A 22,927-nucleotide genomic window follows, 5' to 3' on the forward strand; every position below is an offset into this window, starting at 1 on the left:
GTCAGAAATTAGGCTTAAAAAAAGAAAAGAAATTAGGCTTAGCCCAACACCCTATTTCACGATAAATTAAAAATGGAAAATCGGATATTTTAAATATCATATTCCCCCAAATCAGAAAATAAACAGATCATATATACTTCAAAGCAATGGATGGATGGATTCTTAACCAAATAAAAGAGGCAATCACAAAAATATGTAATGGCATGATGACATGAAACTGAAAGCTTCTGCACAAACGTAAAGCATCTAGTATACAGGAAACAGTCGAAAGAAAAAATCATTGTTATCAATTTTTTTAGATAAGACTTTAGTATCCAATTTATTATATAGGCAACTAAAAGGAAAAGACTGGATAAATGGGTAGAGGAGCTGAAGGATTGATTCAATCATCCTCCAATCCAGGGGAAATCCCCAAACTGAAATTAAAGAGAATGAGGGGAAAGGATAATTTACTCTAGTCTCTCACCCACAGACTAATATATTTGTATATGCTATTCTCACTACACTAATGATGACAGCTATTAAACAGCTGTGGAGGAGAGCACCAGCTGTGGGAAGGTAGCCTATTAAGTTATTAGAGTTGGTTCTTGTGATTGCAAAATCATTACATTGAGAAAATTTCTTCCTGAGGCAGAACATATAGACAACATCAAATTTTAGTAATTATAGTATGAAAGCCATTTTTTTAAACCTTTTAAATTTTCCAAGCAATAATATTAAGATCTAAAAACTTTCTTCCAAAGTGACCAATGATTTCTTAATTGCTAAATCTGAATGACATTTTTCTCAATCTTGATCTTTCTTGACTTCTCAACATCCTTGGACACTATATAACTTCTTTTCTCGTCCTTTATCTTATTTTATTTTGTGATCTCATCAGCTTCTAAGGATGTCTCATAGACATCTTAAACTCAATCAAACTGTTTTTTTGCCCCCTAAGCTTCCTTCTCCATCTAACTTCCCACCAACCTCCTAGTCATCTAGGTTTACAATCAAGGTATCATTCAGACGTCCTCACTCTCTCTCTTCATGTCCAACCTTTTGCCAGTCCTGTCAATTCTATCTTTGTAATATCTCTCATCTATGCTCCTTTCTCCTTTCTAATACTTCCACCACTGTAATAAGGGCCTCCATTATCTCACTGCTGAACTACTGCAATTGCCTGCTGGTAGATCTGCCTGCCTTGAGTCTCTCCCCCATGCCATTCCATCCTCTCTACTCAGCTGTCATTGATCTTCCTAAAAGTATGGGTTTCATTAAGTTATCATTACTCACTGCTCAATAAACTCCAGTGCCTGCCAATCATGTCCCCATCTTCCTAACTGCCAAGAACTGGTCATTTGTCTTTCATGTGGATCTATACTAAAATTTAGACAATGTTAGAGTCTACCCACAACCTTTTGTGATTAAGACTAAGGGCCATTCAATCAATCCATAAGCATTTATTAAGCATCTACTATGTGCCACACTGTGCTAGGTGCCAGGAATACAAAGACAAAATTGAAACAGTCCCTATAATCAAGGTGTTTAAAATATACACTTGTAAACTTTCAGCAAATACTTTTGCGAAGACATCCCTTCAGAGCTGAATAACTTGCTTTTTATATAAAGTCTGCCTTTCAAAACAAACAAATCTACTAAACTTTTGTTATTAGTGGGATAAAGAGATTGGATTCCAAAGATTAAATAGTTTAAGAAAGTCAAAAAGCAGACTTTGTAACACGGAAACCAATAAATTAAACTTAAAATAATCTGGGTATGATATTTAAGATATTTCTTATAAAGGCCTAAAGAAGGGATAAAGGAAAGAATACCTTTGTTGACGATGGTGGAGTAGGAAAATTAAGCCAGGCTGGAGCAAAGTCATGCTGCGCCATTTAGGTCCAGTCTCTCCAACTCAGTGAAACAAGGTTTCAACACCTCATGGCAAGCCCCTGCCATTTACAAAAGGAAAGAATTATGTTTTAGCTTCATAGGTTTTAGTCAAAATTATACTTTTACATCTCCTTTACCCAAATCATACTTAAAGCAACTCTTGGAAAATATTTTCAAAACACTATCAAGTTATTTATTGAGTAAAGTTAAATGAAGTCTCATGTTTTATAGAATTAACTAACTAGTAAGAGTATTAATTGGTTACCCTAAAAATCTGCCATTTAAAGAAAATTATGGATTTTTTTTTAATAAAGTGAAAACTATTCTAACGAGCAAATATACTTTTTCCCAGGACAACTGATTAAATACAACTCTATTCCAGGGAGAGAAAGAAGTACTGGTGATGAACTTTAATAACCTACTTTTGGAGGTGGGAGCCCTTGAATTCATTGGTGTGGGGAACTAGAAATACAGAAACGTCTTCCACAAAAGCAAATAAGCAATTCAACTCAGGTAAAAAGAGCTACCTAGGGTTAAATAACTTGCCCAGGTTTACTAAATGAATGAAAAGGCATTTATTAAGCACTGAACGAAACACTTTATTAAGTGCTAAGCACTGAATAAGTAAGCACTGGAGATACTGAAAAAAACAACCTAGACACTCTCTAACAAGTTCCCTTCAAATAACACAAAATAAATTTCCATCAGATGAAGGACAAACAGGCCAGAGCAAGTTTGGGGGAAGGGAGACTTTGGAGGGGGGGGGAGTTGGGGGGAGGGAGACTTGGAAGTGGGGGAGACACGTCACCCTAAAGAGGTCTTCAGAGCACAGAGATAGTAAGAGCTAGAGTACCATAGGAGGTGAAATAAGGTAAATTATATGGTCTGGTGGTCTTACCAGAATGAAACATAGTGGGTGACTACCTTCCTTCCCATCCAAATCTTGTAAGCAAGTAGCAATTAAATGGATTCTAGGCAACTGGAGAGAAAGGGGGGATTGGGGGAGGGGGCAGAGAGGGGGAAAGGGGAAAGCAAAACAGGTAGGCAAGGGAGGAGTAGGGGAAAGAAAACCCACTCCAATTATTCCTTTCCCCATCTTCCACACTGGCATGTCCCAGAAGGTCTGGGGCTGAGTAAAGAGCCAGAAGTGGGGAAAGGGCCCTGGTTGTGGCAGACAGGACTCAAATCTAGGTCTTCCTTATTTACTCCAAAAGTCTGCCTTCCATTCACTATCTCCTACAGACCTCAATTGATACTACTTTAAAGTTTGCAAAACAGATATTAATTGAATTTGTGTTTCACACTACCCAATAAAGTAGGCACTTACAGGCATTATTTCCTGTATTATTATACTAGGGGACTGCAAACTATATATTGAAAGACTAATTTCATAGTTCTTTAAACTACTCATTTCATATAACCTACTTCTCCAGCCCAAGGCTTCTTAAACTTTTTCCACTTGGCACCACTTTTCACCTGAAAAAATTTTATAACCACCCCAGGTATATGGGTATATAAAACAGGTATACATATACAAATCAAACATTTACTGCCAAATTTTTCATGACCCCACATTCAGTTACAAGACCTACAGTTTAAGAAACTTTGCTCTAGCCCATCTCAGCTACACTGTCCTACCTTTGACGTTGACATTACTAAAAACTGTACTACTTCCATCTTATATGATCACAATCTATTGTCATTTCAACTCTCAGCTTTACAACCCCAAATGCAGTTCTTAGTATAATACTATAATCTCCAAAACCACAGGTTGGTTTGGGTTTTTTTTAAATTTCCCTATCTTGATTCCTTGGTAATCAACTTCAACTCTACACTATCCTCCAGTCCTTTGCCCTCTTATTCTAACAAATCTTACCCTGCGCCAAGCCTCAACCTTGATCACTCCCACCATCAGCTGCCTTCATTCCTACGCTGAGGAACAAAGATGGAGAAAACACAAAACCATGTGCTGACTGGGTCCATTACAAATTTGTTAGGCAACTTCAATTAGGCCCTCACTGCTACAAAGCACCTACCTACAAATTACTACAAATTACACCTCCCTAATTAACTCCTCTCATTATAGCTGCTCCTCAGTCAGCTAGTAACAGGCACTGAGCTAATGCTAAGTGCTAAGGATACAAAGATCAAAGACAGTCCTCAGCCCTCAAGGAGCTCACAATCTAATGGGGGAGACAAGCAAACAAATATGTATAAGCAAGTTACATAAAGGATAAATAGGAAATAACAGAGGAAAGGCACTAGAATTAAAGATTGGGAAAAGTTTCCTGTTGGAGATGGTATTTGCCTGACAGAAACCAGGGAAGACAGAGATGAAGAGGGAGAGCATTTATGTGCATGGAGATGGAGTGTTTTGTTTGCCAATGTGGAGGTTGTCAGTGTCACTGGATCAAAGAGGAGGGTTTAAGTTACAAGAAGACTGGGACTTGAAAGGTAGGAAAATGATAGATTATGAGGATCTTTGAACTCCAGAAAGAATATTTTGTATTGTAACCTGGAGGTGATAGGGAGCCACTAACTGGAGTTTACTGAGCATGCAAGTGGCATGGTCCAACTTACACATTATGCTTTAAGACTTATACATTATAGCAGCTGAATGAAGGAATTGGGCAAGACTTGTGGCAAGGAAGACCAAACAGCAGGCTACTGCAGTAGTCCACATGTAAGTGATGAGGACCTACACCATGGTTTTTGTCAGGAGAGAAGAAGAGCATAGGAGAGATGTTGCAAAGGTGAAATCGAGACTCTGGAAACTTCTCAAATCTCCCATTGTTCCCCTTCAACCTCATCTGGGAACCCTGCTCATTTTACTGAAAAAAATTAAGACTATTTGCCAAGAGCTGCCACTTCTCTCCTCCTATCACCAAAACGCATTATACTACTATCTCCTCCTTAACCCATCTCACATGATGATGTGGCCCTTCTCCTTGCCAAGGCTAATCCTTCTACATGCATGTTAATCCATTCCATCCTGTCTTCTCCAACAGTGTCTCCTCTATCATTCCCATTCTCTCACTTGGCTGCAATTTCTATTGGCTGCTTCTCTGCTGTCTACAAACATTGTCTCCCCATCCTCAAAATACCTTTACTTGAGCCAACCACCTCCCTAACTATGGCCATCCATATCCCCTACCTTTTGTGGCTAAACTCCTCCAGAAGGTATTTTATAGTAGGTACTTCCACTTCTTTCCTCTCATTTAACTCTCTTCAGTCTGGCTTCCAACCTTGTCATTCAACAGAAACCTCACTCTCCAAAATTACTAAGGATCTCTCAATTGCCAGACCTAATGGCTTTTTCTCAATCCTCATCCTTCTTGATCTTTCTATAGTCTTTTACACTGTCAATCACTCTTTTCTTTTACAGGGCAATGAGGGTTAAGTGACTTGCCCAGGGTCATACAACTAGTTACATGTCAAGTGTCTGAGGCCAGATTTGAACTCAGGTCCTCCTGAATCCAGGGCTGGTGCTTTATCCACTGTACCACCTAGCTGCCCCATCACCCTCTTCTTGATACTATCTTTTCTCTAGGTTTTTGAGTCCCCTATGTGTGTGGTCCTGCTTCATCTACATATCTGACTCCTCAATCTCCTTTGTTGGGATATTCATCCAGATAGATCATCATCTGCTAATGATGGGTTTCCCATAGGGCTTAGTCCTAGTCTCACTCCTCCCTCTATACTATTTCATTTAGTGATCTCATTAGCTCCTATGGATTCAAGTATCATCTCTATGCTGATGATTCTCCAATCTACTTATCCAGCCCATACTTCTCTGGCAACCTCTAGTCTCAGATCTCTATATGCTTATTGTACACATTTCAAACCTGATATCCTGTAGTCATCTTAAACTCAAGATATCAAAAGTGAATTCTTTCCTCAAAATCCTCCCCTCTTCTAAACTTTTCTATTATTGTCAAGGGCACCCCCTAGTTACCTCTAACTCTTCACTCTCATCTCCCCTAACCAATCCATTACCAAGTCCTGTTGATTTTTAATTTTCATAGCATCCCTCACATATACCTCCTTTCCTCTGATACTGAAAACACCATGATGGTACAGGCCTGAATCACCTCAAGCTTGGACTATTACAAGAGCTTGTTGGTCTCCCTACCACAAGTCTCTCCTTACTTTAGTCCATTCTCTACTTAATCAAAGTGATCTTCCTAAAGCACCAGCCTGACCCTTTCACCTCCCTATTCAATACTCATAGGGACCTTCATGACCTCCAGGATGAAATATAAAATTGTCATTCAAACCCTTCCTTCGTAACCTACCCTCCCCCAAAACTTTCCAAGTTTCCTACATTTTACTCCCTTTCATGTACAATTCAGTGACACTGGCCTCCTCAATATTCCTCAAACAAGACTCTCCATCTCCCTGACTCAGGGCATTTACACTGGCTACTCCCCCACTCCACCCTCTCCTCCTCCCCCCCCCCCCCAGCCTAGAATGTTTTCTCTCCACATTTCTACCTTCTGGCTTCCTTCAATTTCCATCTAAAATCCTACCTTCTACATGAACACTTTCCTAATCTCTCTTAATCCTAGTATCGTTGATTATTTCTAATATATCCTGTGTATGTCTAGGTGACGGAGCACTGGGCCTGGAGTATGAAAGACCTGAGTTCAAATCTGATTTTTGATACTTGATAGCTGTGTGACTCTGGGTAAATTGCTTAATCTATGGTCTGCCTCATTTTCCTCACCTCAACAGCACATAGTTCACAGCACTGTGAAAATAAAATGAGGTATTTGTTGGGGTCTTTTTGGTTTCTTTTTTGTTTTGTTTTGGTTTTTTTTGAGGGGTAATGAGGGTTAAGTTACTTGCCCAAGGTCACACAGCTAGTAAGTGTCAAGTGTCTGAGGTCATATTTGAACTCAGGTCCTCCTGAATCCAGAGCTGCTGCTTTATCCACTGCACCACCCAACTGCCCCCAAATGAGGTATTTATAATGTTGTTAGCAGGCTCTTAAATGATTGTTCCTTTCCCCTCCCATACAGTTTGCTTATACATAGTTATCTGTAAGTTGTCTCCCCATTTGGTCAATAGTGCAAAAGCAGGGACTCTGTATCCCTTGCTTTGCACTGGGCCTGGTAAGTGCTTAATAAATGCTTAATGACTTACTTGCCCCTAGCAACAGATAGTAAGCATAAGAGGCATGAATCCAGATCATTCTGATTCCAAGTCCTGCACTCTATCCACTACACCAAGTTGCCTCTCAGGTTCTCAAGTGCAGTTGCTTTGTAAGCTGGCCTTGATGAATTTTTTTTTTTCTGTTGTGTATGATATGGGCAGGTTTTATTGGGATTTGAGTACACACATTAGGAAATGTATATGGTGCAAAGAGCATGAGTTAAATCTTTATAAAATTAAATGTTTGAAATAAAGGCTTTATTGGAACTTATAAAAGTAGGTCTATAAAATATCTGCAGGAAGAGTCAACATAGTTTAGAGACAGACTGCACTCAGGCACTCTGGGCTTTAATTCTTGCTCTGTCTCAGGCTTCTTCACCAACCACAATTAAGCAAGAAAATGTCCATTTTTATAGTTTCTCTATCATGTAAAAACAGTTCTTGAGAAAAACTACATTGAACAATAGAGAATAGGGATGGGAACTGGGCCAATGACTTCACTAGTAGAGAAAACTCACTCCACCAAAGCAGCCTAGTAGCCTCCCTGCAAATTAAGGATATTAGAGTTGCCTAAAGCAGAAGTGTCAAACTCACAACAGATCGGGTTAAAATGTACTTGGGAAATGTTGAACAACAAAAAAAAATTTGATAAAACATAGATAATATTAATTTGTAGTTTTCTAAGTCATTATGTGACCCAATGATATCCTTCTACTTGAGTTTTAACACCAATAACCTAGAGTACTGAAGAACTTAAGTGATGTAACAGTTAAAATAATTACCATAGACTCAAGTTTTGGGTAAGCTTATCAATTTCTACCAGTAATGACTTGACCAAGTCTCTCTTTAGCTTCATGTGGTCCCAAGAAAGCACACGGCTACCTGTCCAAGTTTTTTTTAATCCCTTTTCAATAACAGGTGGGTCATTATACATCAATCAATTCTAATTGGTTAGCATCATTTGGAGCTGGGTTTATTAAAATAAAAACCAACGATGACATCAGAGAAAGGATAACATCAGAGAAAGGAATGCAGGACCCCCACTCAAGCAGGTCAAGCAGGTGTGGTTGAATCTCATCAATAACTGTCCCTGGGCTATATCTAGAAAAAAAGGATCAGTCTCCACCCAAGACTCCTTTGTGAGCTTGAGTCTGGTTGGATTCAAAAGAATCTTACTTTAATAATTATTTCTCATAGTAACATCCCCAGGATTACACAGCCATAACCAAGAAAAGAATCTGGACACCAAATTCCTGGAAATTATCAAGGAGAACTGCCCTGAAATTACAGAATCAGAGGATAAAATCATCATTGAAACAATCCACTGATCACCACCTGAAAGAGACCTCAAAAGGAAAACTTCAAAGAATATTGTAGCCAAACTCCAGAATTATCAGGTGAAGGAGAAAATACTCCAAGCAGCCAGAAAGAAACCATTTAAATATCATGGAGCCACAGTCAGGATTGCACAGGATCTGGCAGCTTCAATATTAAAGGATCGCAGGGCTTGGAATATGATAGTCAGGAAGGCAAAGGAGCTTGGATTACAACCCATAACCCAGCAAAACTGAGCATTCTCTTTAAAAGGAAAAGATGGACATTCAATGAAATAAGGTCCTTCCAAGACTTCCTGAGTAAAAGACCAGAAATGAATAGAAATTTGATCTCCAAATACAATACTCAAGAGAAATATCAAGAGGTAAACAAAGGGGCGGTAAAAGGTTGTTCAATGATGTTAAACTGCTTGCATCCCTATGAGAGAGGATAATACTTTTAACTCTTGGGATCTGTATCTCTGTTAAGGTATTGTTATTAAACTTTGATGTGATGATATAAAGAAACTTAAGGGGTAGAATAAAAGAAGACCAGGGGGAGAAGAGGAACGGGGAGGTGGAATGGGGTCAATTACATCATATGAAGAGGCACAAAAAGAACCTATTACAATAAAGGGAAAGAAGGGTCGTGCGCATTGTTTCAACCTTACTCTCACCGGATTTGGTTCAAGGAGGGAATAAAATACACTCCCATTTTTATAAATGATCTTAGCTTACTTTTTAAGGAAACAAAAGGGGAAGGGGAAAAGGGTGGTATTGATAGAAGGGAGGGCAGAAGCCAGGAGGGAAAAGGGCAGCTGATAAAAGAGAGGGCAGGTTGAGGGAGGAAGAAGTCAGAAGCAAAACACTGGTCAAGAGGAATAAGGTGAAAGAAGGTAAAAAAAGAATACAAAGGGGAAAAGAAGATGGAATGAAATAAACAGTTAATAATCTTAACTGTGAATGTGAATGGGATGAATTCTCCCATAAAAAGAGAGTGGATTTAAACTCAGAATACTACAATATGCCGTTTACAAAAAACACATTTGAAACAGAGATACACACACAAAGTAAAGGTAAAAGGTTGGAGCAAAATATATTATGCTTCAGTTGACATCAAAAAGCAGGGGGTAGCAATTCTTATCTCAAAGCAAAAGCAAAAACAGATCTAATTAAAAGAGATAAGGAAAGAAACTACATCTTGTTAAAATATACAATAGATAATGAAGTAATATCACTATTAAAGCATGTATGTACCAAGTAGTATAGTATCCAAATTCTTTGGGGAGAAGTAAAATAATTTACAAGACAAAATAGACAGCAAAACTATACTAGTGGGGGATCTGAACCTTCCCCTCTCAGAATTAGATAAATCTAACCAGAAAATAAACAAGAAGTTAAAGGCTGAATAGAATGTTAGAAAAGTTAGATATGCTAGATATCTGTAGAAAATTGAATGGGGATAGAAAGGAATATACCTTTTTCTCAGTGGTACATGGCACATATTCAAAAATTGACCATGTATTAGGGCACAAAAACCTCATAGTCAAACGTAGAAAGGCAGAAATAGTAAACGCATCCTTCTCTAATCATGATGCAATAAAAATTAAATGTAATAAATAGCCATGGAAAGGTAGACTTACAAATTAATTGGAAACTAAATAACTTCATCCTAAAGAATGAGTAGGTCAAACAACAAATCATAGAAACAATCAATAACTTCGTCTAAGAGAATGGCAACAATGAGTGTGGGAAACGTGGGATATGTAATGGGGATAAGTTAGAGGCCTTCCCCATAAGATATGGGGTAAAACAGGGATGTCCATTATCACCTCTATTATTTAACACTGTACTAGAAATGTTAGCTCTAGCAATAAGAGAAGAAAAAGGAATTAAAGGAAATAGAATAGGCAAGGAAGAAACAAAACTATCACTCTTTGCAGATGATATGATGGTATACTTAATGAATCCTAAAGAATCAACTAAAAAACTGCTTGACACAATTAACAACTTTAGCAAAGTTGCAGGATATAAAATGATAAACCACATACAATCATGAGCATTTCTATACATGACCAACAAAGCTCAGCAAGGAGAGATAGAAGGAAAAATTCCATTTAAAGTAACAGTAGAGGGCAGCTAGGTGGCGCAGTGGATAAAGCACTGGCCTTGGATTCAGGAGTACCCGAGTTCAAATCCAGCCTCAGACACTTGACACTTAACTAGCTGTGTGACCCTGGGCAAGTCACTTAACCCTCATTGCCCTGCAAAAATTATATATATATATATATATATATAAAGCAACAGTAGACAATATAAAATACTTGGGAAATCTACCTGCCAAGACAAATCCAGGAACTCTATGAACACAATTACAAAATACTTTTCACACAAATAAAATCAGATCTATGTAATTGGAAAAATATCAATCGCTCTTGGATAGGCCAAGCTAATATATTAAAAATGAAAATTCTACCTAAATTAATATACTTGTTCAGTGCCATACCAATAAGACTAGCTAAAAATTATTTTATAGAGTTAGAAAAAATAAAATTCATCTGAAAAAAACAAAAAGTCAAGAATATGAAGGGAACTAATGAAAACAAATGCACAGGAAGGTGGGCTAGCCATACCAAATTTGAAGCTATGCTATAAAGCGGGAGTCATAAAGTGGTGGATCAATGGAATAGAATAGGTTAGGCACAGGAGACACAGTAAATGGCTATAGTAATCTACTGTTTGATAAACCCAAAGACTCCAGCTCCTGGGATAGGAACTCAGTATTTGACAAAAACTGCTGGAAAAACTAGAAGATAGTATGGCAGAAACTAGGCATAGACCAACATCTTACACCTTATAATAAAATAAGGTCAAAATGGGTTCAAGATTTAGACATAAAGGGTGATACCACAGATAAATTAGGAGAGAAAGGAATAGTTTACCTCTGAGATCTATGGAAAGGAAAATAATTTATGTCCAAACAAGAGATAGAGAATATTATGAAATGCAAAATAGATGATTTTCATTACATTAAATTAAAAAGTGATTGTACAAATAGAAGCAATGCAGCCAAAATTAGAAGGGAGGCAGAAAACTGGAAACAATTTTTATAGCAAGTATTTCTGATAAAGGCCTCATTTCTAAAAATATATAAAGAACTAAATCAAATTTATAAGAATGTAAGACATTTCCCAATTAAGAAATGATCAAAGGATATGAACAGGCAGTTTTCTGATGAAGAAATCAAAGCTATCTATTGCCATATGAAAAAATGCTCTAAATCACTATTGATTAGAGAAAGGCAAATTAAAATAACTCTGAAGTACCACCTCACACCTATCGGATTGGCTAATATGACAAAAAAAGGAAAATAATAAATGTTGAAGAAGCTGTGAAAAAATTGGAACACTAATGAATTGTTGGTGGAGCTGTGAACTGATCCAACCATTCTGGAGAGCAATTTGGAACTATGCCCAAAGGGCTATGAGATTATTCATACCCTTTGACCCAGTGGTACCACTGCTAGGTCTGTATCCCAAAGAGATCATAGAAGAGGGAAAAGGACCCACATGAACAAAAATATTTATAGCAGCTCTCTTTGTGGTGGCAAAGAATTAGAAATCAAGGGGATGCCCATCAATTGGGGAATGGCTAAACAAGTTGTGGTATATGAAAGTAACAGAGTACTATCGTGCTGTAAGAAACAATGAGCAAGATTTCAGAGAAACCTGGAAGGACTTACATGAACTGATGCTGACTGAGAGGAACAGAACCAGGAGAACACTGTACACAGTAACAGCAACATTGTGTGATGAACAATGGGGATAGACTTAGCTCTTCTCAACAGTGCAACAAAACAAAACAGTTTCAAAGAACTCATGATAGAAAATGTTCTCAACATCAAGAAAAAAAGAACTGTGGATTATGAATGCAGATTGAATCATACTGTTTCTACTTTTGGGCTGGTTTTTTTCCCTTCTTTTTTGAGGTTTTTCCCTTGTGCTCTGATTCTTCTTTCACAAGATGACTAATGCAGAAATATGTTTAATGTGATTGTACATATATAACCTATATCAGACTGCCTTCTGTCTTGGGGAGGAGAGAGTAAGGGAAGGTGGAAGTAAAATTTGGAACTAAAAATCCTATGAAAACAAATGTTGAAAACTATCCTTATATGTAACTGGAAAATAATACTTTTATTTATTAAAAATAAAACTATAAAAAGATTTTATATCCTGGCTTATAGTAACTGAAAAAGCAAAAGATTTGAACAACTGTAAAGAGTTATAATGTATAAATTAATCAGCTCACAAAAATGCCTGGAAAATATTGTGTAACTAATGCTTGACAGGATCTTCAGCCTAAACAACTTTATGGTGATGTTTAATTAAACTCACCTATTTTGCTAATACTTTACCACATCTACCCTAATAAGTTCAGGTGAATCTAGTTTCACCAGTTTTAAGAAGGGTAAAGACAAATTTACAGTGCCTGACATCTAGTTAGTGCTTGATAAATATGTAAGTTGACTTTTTAATTACTGTTCTAATGCTAGTCATATAAAAATGAAACTGGAGTTTTAAAAAAGGCAGTCCTAAATCTTTCAAGTATGCCCATGGTTGTCAATTATAAATCATGAATAAACAAAAACCATTCTCCTTTATTACACTGTTTTTTTCCATTTGTAACGAAAACATCATGAAACTTTGTCAGACAATTGTGAAGCTCATGAGATAGTGTCCAATAAATATTACTTTCATTATACCAAACAGTTACCATCGACTCAATTTATGAACCAGTATTATCCAGAACATCAAGTATTATTACAGAAAGAGCATGGTAAATAAGCTTTAATCACTCTAGTACAATGTCTTTCAATCGTGTTCAGTCATTTTCAATCATATTCAACTCTTCATGATCCTTTTTGGGGTTTTCTTGGCAGAGATACCAGAGATACCAGACTTGCCATTTCCTTCTCCAGCTCATTTTACAGATATGGAAACTGAGGCAAACAAGGTTAAGTGACTTGCCCAGGGTCACACCTCTAGTAGTGACTGAGACCAAATTTGAACTCAGGAAAATGACGCTTCCTGACTCCAAGCACAGCACTCAGTATGACCATGGGTTCTTAAAAGCTACTGATTAGGCTCTCTTCATTAGTAAATCTAATGTTGTTGTTTTTTTTTACCTCAATACTCATTCTTCTGGCCTTTCTTACCATTAAATACTTCCCCTACTAGTACAATATTGATGTTTAAATCTCATAATTGCTTCTGGAATTCTCTTGGAAGTAAAACACTAAAATACTGGCGACATTACATATGTAAAAGTGTCCCCTTCTGAGGAATTTGAAAACTTCAGATTAAAACTTATTAGCACAAATCACTGAAATGGTAGCAAAATACAACACAAAAGTTTCTGTAACAGATATTGCTAAAAGAGTAAGAATGTTCTACATACTTTAAAATCAAGGGATACTGAAAACTATAGCAAATATATATTTTATCCCTTACACTGAAATGCCAAAAAGGTACCAAACTGTAGAGGGAGCTACATCTTCAGGAATAGCCTATACCAATGAAATCACAGGCCAGATCTCTATCTTCATATCTATCTTTCATTAAAACAAACATAGGGAAGAGCCTTCCTTCAGCTTGATATTAATCTGCTTATCCAAGACATTTTTTATGGCTTATGTATGTATTAGACAGGGATAATAGAAGGAAGAACTGAGCCCAGAACTGACTAGGAAAAAAAGAGGACAGGCTAGATGACTTCTGAGAAACAGCTGCTAAGTACCTTCTATAATTCCCACCCAAAGTCTGACATAAAAAATTCTTCAACATCAGTATCCTCCCAACAATCCTATATACCCCTGAATCATAGAATGCCACAGTCTTCTTAAGTAATCAAAATTGTAGGAGATTCAAAAGGTCATTTTGTAAAAAATAATGATGGGCTAAAAAAAGTTCCATAAAGCATAGCCTCCAGTTAATATATGATCAAACAACTTCTGTAAGGACTGTGACTCTTTGGGTTCCACATGCATGTTTCATTTATCTTGTAATAAACCTGGCTTTCACATAAGTCTTGTGATGTTGTGACTGCCCGTTGACCAGAAGAACTGATCTCTTCCATATATGCCTCACTTATCAGGAAATTACACTTCCTTATAAGCCAATACTACTGTATAATAAAAAGATATGGTTATATTATATCAAAAGCCTCTTCAGGTTCAATCTAAGAATTTTAACCACTTTTTGATGAAAAAGTTCCCAAAAGGTGTTATATTCTTCCTTATCAAAAATCTTTTTCCAGTACCTCAGTATAGCCAAATAGTGACATGGGTTCTTTTTTTTTTTTTAGTGAGGCAATTGGGGTTAAGTGACTTACCCAGGGTCACACAGCTAGTAAGTGTTAAGTGTCTGAGGCCAGATTTGAACTCGGGTCCTCCTAACTCCAGGGCTGGTGCTCCATCCAGGTCACTGTTGGAGGGCAGCTAGGTGTCGAAGTGGATAAAGCACCAGCCCTGGATTCAGGAGGACCTGAGTTCAAACCGGCCTCAGACACTTGATACTCACTAGCTGTGACCTCGGGCAAGTCACTTAACCCTCACTGCCATGGGGAGGTGGGGGCTGGGGGGGGGCAGGCCTTTATTTAAAACTTTAAAAACCTTTCTTAGTTCCTTTGGCCTACCCCTGCCTTAGACTATTTCTATTCCTGGATTCTCCTCTCTGGCTTTTCAATGACACTGGTTAAATCATCTTGGTCCCCCTACCTGACAGCTCTAAAAAGCAGACTTCCCAATGGAGAAAGCTCGTAGATCATCATCTCGGTCTACTTTCTGTAGTATATACCAGTATTGCTGTGTTAGTAGCAATATCCTAAACCTGAGTCCCTTCCCCTCCATGAAAATTAAACTGCTTTAAGATTTGATTGATTTGGGGGACTAAGGCTGTGGCCATTGATGCAGCAAGTTTTCTATTCACTTGGGTACAAAAGAATCAGTATATGAGTGATTAGAGTCCCTTCCTGAGGTTTCATTCACTAGTCCTATCAGCATTAAACAAGGCAGATGTTCTCAATTGAATCAATGCTTTTTCCTGAAAGACCATTCCTTGTTCCTCTGTTATGGTCAAGTAAAATGTTGTTTTGTTAACTGTGAAATTTCTTATGAGTGTCTCATTTCATTCCAATTTTGGATCTAAATTATCAGGAAGCTCATCTGAATCAGGAGCAGGTTCTACAGCCTCAGCCTAAAGTCCTCTTCATTTCTCTTGCTACACTCTCTCTGGTTCAGCTCCCATCAGTTCAAAGTGAATATCCCAACAACACTGTCCCATAAATATCTGTAATTAAATGTACAAAACAGAACCAATTCTGTTTCTCCCCAAATCCATATCTCTTTTGAACATTTTTGTCATGTGTACCACTTTCCCCCTTCAGTCATTCAGGCTCCCAAACTCGGTCATGATAACCTCCTCACTTTCTTCTTCCCCCTCCTATCCAATCAGTTAACACGATATTAATTTGACTTCCCACAATCTCTCTCACTTCCTTCCACCCCTTTCTTCACATGCACAGAGCCACCTTTCTAGTTTAGCCTTTTATCATCTCTCACCTATTTAAATAGCTTCCTAATTAGTCTCCCTGCCTCACATTTCTTCCTTCTGCAATCTATCCTCCACCCAGTTTCCAATACGCCATGTAAGGGGGGGGGGGGAAAGGGGGCACTAAAAAAAAAAAAGACTAGGAAAACAGCTAAGCTAAACCAGTAATATACAGAGAAGTTACATGACAGAAACACCACAACTGTGATGACATTGGGTAATCGAGTATAAACCTATCTTTGAAAAAAGGAAGATACTAAACGGTGAGAGGAAAAAAAATCATCTTACTGCTGCTGAAAAAAAGAATTAAAGAACACAAAAGCAGACATAAACATGTCAGCAGTTCTTGTTAAAGACAGAATAATCCACACAAGTATCAAGGACAAAAACATGAAAACACAGGAGGAAAGTTTTTGCAAACTATATTATACGTATATAAGTATATATGTGTATATTATGTTATATATTCTAAGTCAAATGACTGAAATGTACAGCAAATACAAGATTCATTCATCTTTCACTATAATACTTTAGTAAATCAAAATGCAGCTTTCAAAGGTTCATTAAAGATTCCAACAAGGTATATTCCTATTAAAATCATAAAATGTTCCTTGATAATCATAAAAGGGAACTGTTTAACAATCTTGATCAATTAAAACTGAGGTATAAACAGACTTAAAATGTTTGTCTCTGTCATGGAGAACATATCCTGTATAGAATCCAATTGAAGATGGATCCTTTAACAGATGAAGTCCTCCAGATCTTATGAAATAAGGCAACACAACAAAAACATAAACAGAATAACAGAATACATACTAAACTACAACCACTTAAAAGGAAAAATCAATTCGAATACATCTCTTCCTTTTACTTCTTTTGAAAAATTTTATCTATGTAGGAATTGCACTGAGGAGCTGATCTCTTATTCTGCCATCTTTGGGCTATAACTTTTTAGGAGGGGTTCTTAACCTAGTCTTGAGCTTGGTTTTTGTTTTTAATTTTGGTAATTGTATAATTTTATACATTCAGAAACATTATAAGAGCCACTCCCCAACTGATACATACACGGTCAAAATATATAAACAGGCAGTTTTCTGTGGCAGGAAGCCAAGCTATCAGCAAACATGAAAAAAAAAATGCTCTAATTTACTAATAATTTGAGAAACAGAATTTAAAACAATTCCGAGGTTCTATCTCACACCCATAAGAATGGCAACAAGTTCACAAAAAAGGAAAATGACATTCTGGAGATAAAGGTGGGAAAGGGAATATGAATTTATTAAGTGCCTACTATGTACCTAGACACTGTGCCACGTGAATCTTTCCATTACCGAATTTAACTGCCATTTCTTTATGTCACAGCAAGATTATCAAGATCCTGTGGCCTCTTAATCTTCAAGACCAAGAGTCTCAAAAAAAAAAAAAAAAGACCAAGTGTCTCATTAAGCAGAAAGGGGAAAAAAATTAAAAAAAAAAAACATTTATGCTCATTGTCGTGTAGTCACTGGTCTCTGGGACCAGACAATAAGAGTCTCTATCAACTCTGAAATGAAGATTTAAGACATACTCCCAGCTCTCCGAGTGTAACAGTGGAAGCAATACGTTAATTTCTCTGTCAACATGACAAGTGCTTATTCTCTCTGTGGTAACGTATCTTCAATTTTATAAAAGGAAGTCAATAAAAAATAACAAAATATACACATAAGCAAATGGCAACTGTTCTAAAATACAACACTTTTCACAGTCAAGTGCCATCTTTTTATTGAATCCTTTCTTATTCTAAAATGGAAGCTATCTTAATTCTCTGAACATTACTCTGTACCTCTTACTATATTTTTTCTGTAATTTTTATATATTTTTCCTATAATCTATCCCCTATCTTTCTCAGTTGCAGACCTTTTCCCTTATGTGACTAAAAAAATCAAGACCATTTGACTTGAGCTACTCTTTTCTCACACTCTTCATCACAAAACCCTTTGACATTTCCAATTCTCCTCTTCCTTTTCCTCACTCTTTGAAACACTTCTTCTTCCTTAGGCCACTTCTACATATACATCTGATCTATCTCCTCTTTTCCAACAGATTGCAACTTTAAAGGTTCCCGCCCCACTTGAATTTTCAACTTCCCCTATCAAATGGTTCCTTCACTACTATCAAATTCACCCAACTTTCTCTCTTCCATTAAAAACTTTCCACAGATTTTGCTATCCCTTCAAACTAACATTCTGTATCATCCCTGCACTGGGCATTTTCTCTGGCTGTCCCCCATCCCTGGAATGTTCTCCCTCCTCAACTCTGCCTACTGACTTCTTTAGCTTCCTTTAAGTCCCAACTAAAATCCTATCTTTTACAGGAAGCCTTTTCCAATCCCTCTTAATTCTAATTACTTCCCTCTCTTAATTAGCTCCTCTATTCTGCATATAACTTGTTTGTACTTATTTGCTTGTTTTCTTCCCCACTAGATTGTGAACTCCTTGAGGATAGGGACTATCTTATCTTGTCTCTTTTTGATCCCCAGCACTTAGCACAATGGCTGGCATATAGCAGGCACTTAATAAATGTTTACTGACTGACTCCTCTCTCTCAGCCAAACTCCTAAAAAGCTGTCTGCATTCACTGTCCCTACATCTTCTCCTCTCACTACTCATTCCTTTGCAATATAGTTTCCAACCTTATCACTCAACTAAATTACTCTCTCCCAAGTTACTAATAACCTTTTATTTGCCAAGTCTTATGATCTTTTCTCAGCACTTCAATTCTGCATTATCAACTATCTTTTGGACATTTGAACTGGATGTCTAAAAGAAATATTAACTCTTAGGGGAAGCTAGGTAGTGCAGTGGATAAAGCACCAGCCCTGGATTTTCAGGAGGACCCGAGTTCAAATCTGGCCTCAGACACTTGACACTTACTAGCTGTGTGACCCTGAGCAAGTCACTTAACCCTCATTGCCCAGCAAAAAGAAAAAGAAAAAAAGAGAAATATTAATTCTTCATGTCCAAAACTGAACTTTATCTTTCACATTAAACCCTCCCCTCTTTCAAACTAATCTACTTCTATCAAAAGTTCCACCTTCTTTCTAGTCATCCAGGTCCATGCATTAATCTCAACTTTTCACCCCACATATCCAATCAGTTGCCATTTCAGTATCTCTCACCAACTATCCCCTTCCCTCCACGCAGACAACCACCACCTGCAAAGTTCAAAGCCCTCATAGCCTCTCACCTAGATTATTTGCAGAGGCCACCTGACTGGTCTCCCTACTCCAAATCTCTTACCACTCCATCCTACACACTGAAGGCAAAGCAATTTTCCTTAAAGGAAAATATGACCATGTGACTCTCCCATTCATTCAACTGCACTTGCTTCCAATTGCCTCTACAATAAAATATAAAATGTGAATTAAAAGATTTGCTTTGAACAAATTATATTACAAATGTCTTTACATGGCTAAGAATGAATTATCATGAGTGAGATTTTCCACAACCATGTGATACAAGTGATTTAACAGTAGTACTAATCAGCTTATAGACTACAAATTAAGAGTTAAAAAATGTAGACTTTTTTTGTACCTTGAGTTATTATATTTAAATATTCTTTACTAGCTTAAGAGTAAGATGGATATTTAAAAGAACTAAGGCAAATGCTAACTTGTCTACTCTACAAGCTTAACCAAAGATTCAACTATTTGACTTCCAATTGTCGTTGGGTATAGCCACCAATCAGCTTAAAGGTCAGATATCTAAAACAGTAACTTGTGAGCTATAAGGGACCAATCAGAGCAGGAGAGAAGTTGGGAAAGCCAAGCTTAACCAATTTGGTGGAAAGTCTTGATAGCTGAGAAACAACTCAGAGGAACAGAGATAAAAGAGATAAAAGAAGCTTTGTCTGGGATGGCAATCCAGTAGATGGCTTCCTATGTTATGCGCCTGTTACTTAGTAACAAGGCTATTTTAAGTAGGCTATATAGGATGGCAACTGACTATGTTGGTGCCTGACTGATGATTTCTCTCTTTCTATTCCATACTTATTGTATTTGTACCCCTGGGATTATATTAATTTGTGGGAGGAGGCATGGTATATAAATATCCGGGTCATTAGGTCCTAGACTGGAGACCAGCTTTATTAATGAGACACAATCCTCTCTCAATAAACCTATTTTCTTTGGCTTGAAGACTTTGGCTTTTCTTCATCTAACCCTGCAACTTAGAAATTTTCGAAACATAATGAATCTACTCAAAAGCATTTAAGGGCATACTATGTGCTGAGAGCAGAGGAAACGAACAGAAAAACTAGAGTCCCCACTCACCAATAGCACAAACTAATAGAAGAGACAACCCATAAAAGAAAATTCAACCAGTGAGCATATTAGCTAAAGAATAGGTCAGATGACTGCTCAGGAGGACTACAGGAAGTAGAGCCAGGGCAGATGGTCAAGATCTTGTGGTTCTTCATCTCATCGAAAGAAAAGGTGTTGACTCCCATCCTAATCCAAAATGTGAGTGAGCAGTCAGGCAGCCCAAGTTAAGTGCTAAGTCAAAGGGATAGGATCGACCTGGAAGTGGCCAAGTTTTTCTACCACCTAGCCATCCTGAATGCCAAATACACCAAGTGGATACACCTGTTCAGACATGTTATAATTGAGGGAAGAAAATGCCAAATATAACAGTCATCTAACTTCTAGGAGAATGGCCAAACGCAAAGTTCTTGCCAAGCCCAATTCTCTGCAACTTGAAAAGTTAGAAATGCCAAAAAATAAAGTTAAAAGATCAAAAGATCAGTGTATTGACTATCCCATCCAAACAAATCTCTATGTTGCAGATACTATAGTTGCTTAAATGTTCCTTAAGAAAACTTGAAGAAGGGAGTTTTCAAAACTAGAGGGGAGATTCTCAACCAAACCAAAGATAGAGAGAGGGTATTTATAAGATAAAGCATTTCAACTACATGGCATTAAACAAAAACAACACCATGCGCAACTTGTGCAAGGATAATCAATACAGTTAGAATAACCTGTGGGGGGAAGGTGTAAAATCTAACAAATCTCTCTTAAAAGTCTGATATGCAAGATACATAGAGAATTGAAATAAACATAAAAGTAAGTCTTAAATAGATAAGTGGTCAAATGATACACTCTTCAAAGGAAGAACTGCAAAGTAACCACCATGCGAAAACATGTTCTATATATCACTAAGAGAAATACAAATTAAAACAATTCTGAGGTTTCATCTCACACCTAGGAAAGATGAAAATATAGGCACATTAATATGCTGTTGGTAGAGTTGTGAATTAATCCAACTCTACTGGAAAACAATTTGAAATTAGGCAAGAAGTGTCACTCAGTTGTTCAGACCCTTTGACCCAGAAATCCCACTACTGGGCATTTACTCCCAGTAAAGACAAAAAGAACAATCCCGTAGCATAAAAATGTAATTATTACTGCACCATAAGAAATGAGGAGAAATTCAGAGAAACATGAAATGACCCATATGAACTGATACAGAATAAAGTCAGAAGAACCAAGAGGATGACCACAATACCCTAAATGAAAATAACACTAAAAGGTGGGTGATCTCTGATTAATGTTTATGATAAATATTGGTTCCAACAAGTCGGACACATCACTTTCTTCCTCTCTGTAGAGTTCAGAGACTACAAGTGAAAAGTGTGACATACTTGTCTGATGGGTTAACATATTGGTAGCTTTTGCAAATGATAATGTTAAAGGTAAGGTTCTAAGCTCTAAGGATGTAAAGACATAAAAAGTTGACAAAAGGGGCAGCTAAGTGGCCCAGTGGATAGAGTACTGGCTGTGGATTCAGGACTACCTGAGTTCAAATCCTACACTTACTAGCTGTGTGACCCTGGGCAAGTCACTTAACCCCAATTGCCTCACCAAAAAAAAAAAAAAAAGTTGACAGAAGAGGTTCCCTGACCTCAAAAAACATACATTATACTGGAAGATAAAACACATAAGCACATATGTAAAAATAAGGTAATTTGAAAGAGAATTCTAAAAACTAGGGGAATCCAAAAAGCTTTCCAGAAGTGACACATAAAACTGAAACTTCAAGGAAGCTAAGGATTTTAAGAGTAAACATGAGGAAGAAATAATTCTAGGCATGAGGGAAATCTTAGACAAAAGCATAGATGTAGTAGGTGGAAGGCTCAGATCAATCTGTGAACCCCAGGAAGTACCAAACCTATAAAGAGCCAAGAACTGGGTGCAAACTAGGAGCTGTGTTGCCCACTGCTCAATTTCAGGTCTCAGTCACAGGGCCGAATGAAAAGGGGACCTTGCAGAGGTGATAGTGTTCTCAGGTATATGCGTGGTATAATGATAAAAGAAGTTAAAAACCCAGCAGCAGTAGCAGTGTGACTAATTCCAGGCACAGAGCAGGGTTTATTTTCACTATCTAGCCCAACCTGCACATGAAAAAACCAGGGGAGGAATCCCAAACTAAAGGGGAAACTACAATTCTAGAATTCTAAATCAACAGAGCTTTCCTGCAGTCTGATGGGGCTGAATCCTACAGCAGTCTGCTCTTGCTCAGAATCAGTCCACTGGGACAGCAATCAGACTCTGCCCTGGATCAGACCACTTTGAGAGCACTGAAAGTTTGCAAGTCCCCAGCCTGTCCCTGAAATCTTGAAATAACACAACACTCAATACCCCAAGAAAGCAGCAACACAACCAATCCAGACCTTCCTCCAAAAGTAGTAGAGCCTAGCCCTAACCTCAAGTCCAAAGTCAGGCTGGAAAAATACCCCCCCTCCAAAAAGGTGGCAACCATACAGAGCTATTACAGTGGCAAGTCAGCTCAACACAAACCCAAAAAGGATCCCAAAACATCTACAATCAATGTATAAAAAGAAAAACACAGTATGGGCACAAACAGTTAAAATTTCTGGGAGAGATGGAGTTAAAAAGAAAAATTTATACTTGGAATGAGAGTGCTTGAGGAAAAAAATTGG

The 22,927-nt window shown here is 37.5% G+C and overlaps 1 protein-coding gene across 1 annotated transcript in view; it reads right to left on the reverse strand.

Moving 5' to 3' along the window:
* GPBP1 (GC-rich promoter binding protein 1) overlaps nucleotides 1-22,927 on the reverse strand; it is an 88,095-nt gene that overhangs the window by 48,531 nt on the left and 16,637 nt on the right. The window contains exon 3 of the mRNA XM_043974008.1: nucleotides 1,815-1,934. Coding sequence (XP_043829943.1) covers nucleotides 1,815-1,877 — 63 coding nt within the window. The 5' untranslated portion in view covers nucleotides 1,878-1,934. The remainder of the gene's footprint in view (nucleotides 1-1,814; nucleotides 1,935-22,927) is intronic.

This window comes from Dromiciops gliroides, chromosome 1, assembly GCF_019393635.1.
Source record: "Dromiciops gliroides isolate mDroGli1 chromosome 1, mDroGli1.pri, whole genome shotgun sequence".
NCBI lineage: Eukaryota > Metazoa > Chordata > Mammalia > Microbiotheria > Microbiotheriidae > Dromiciops > Dromiciops gliroides.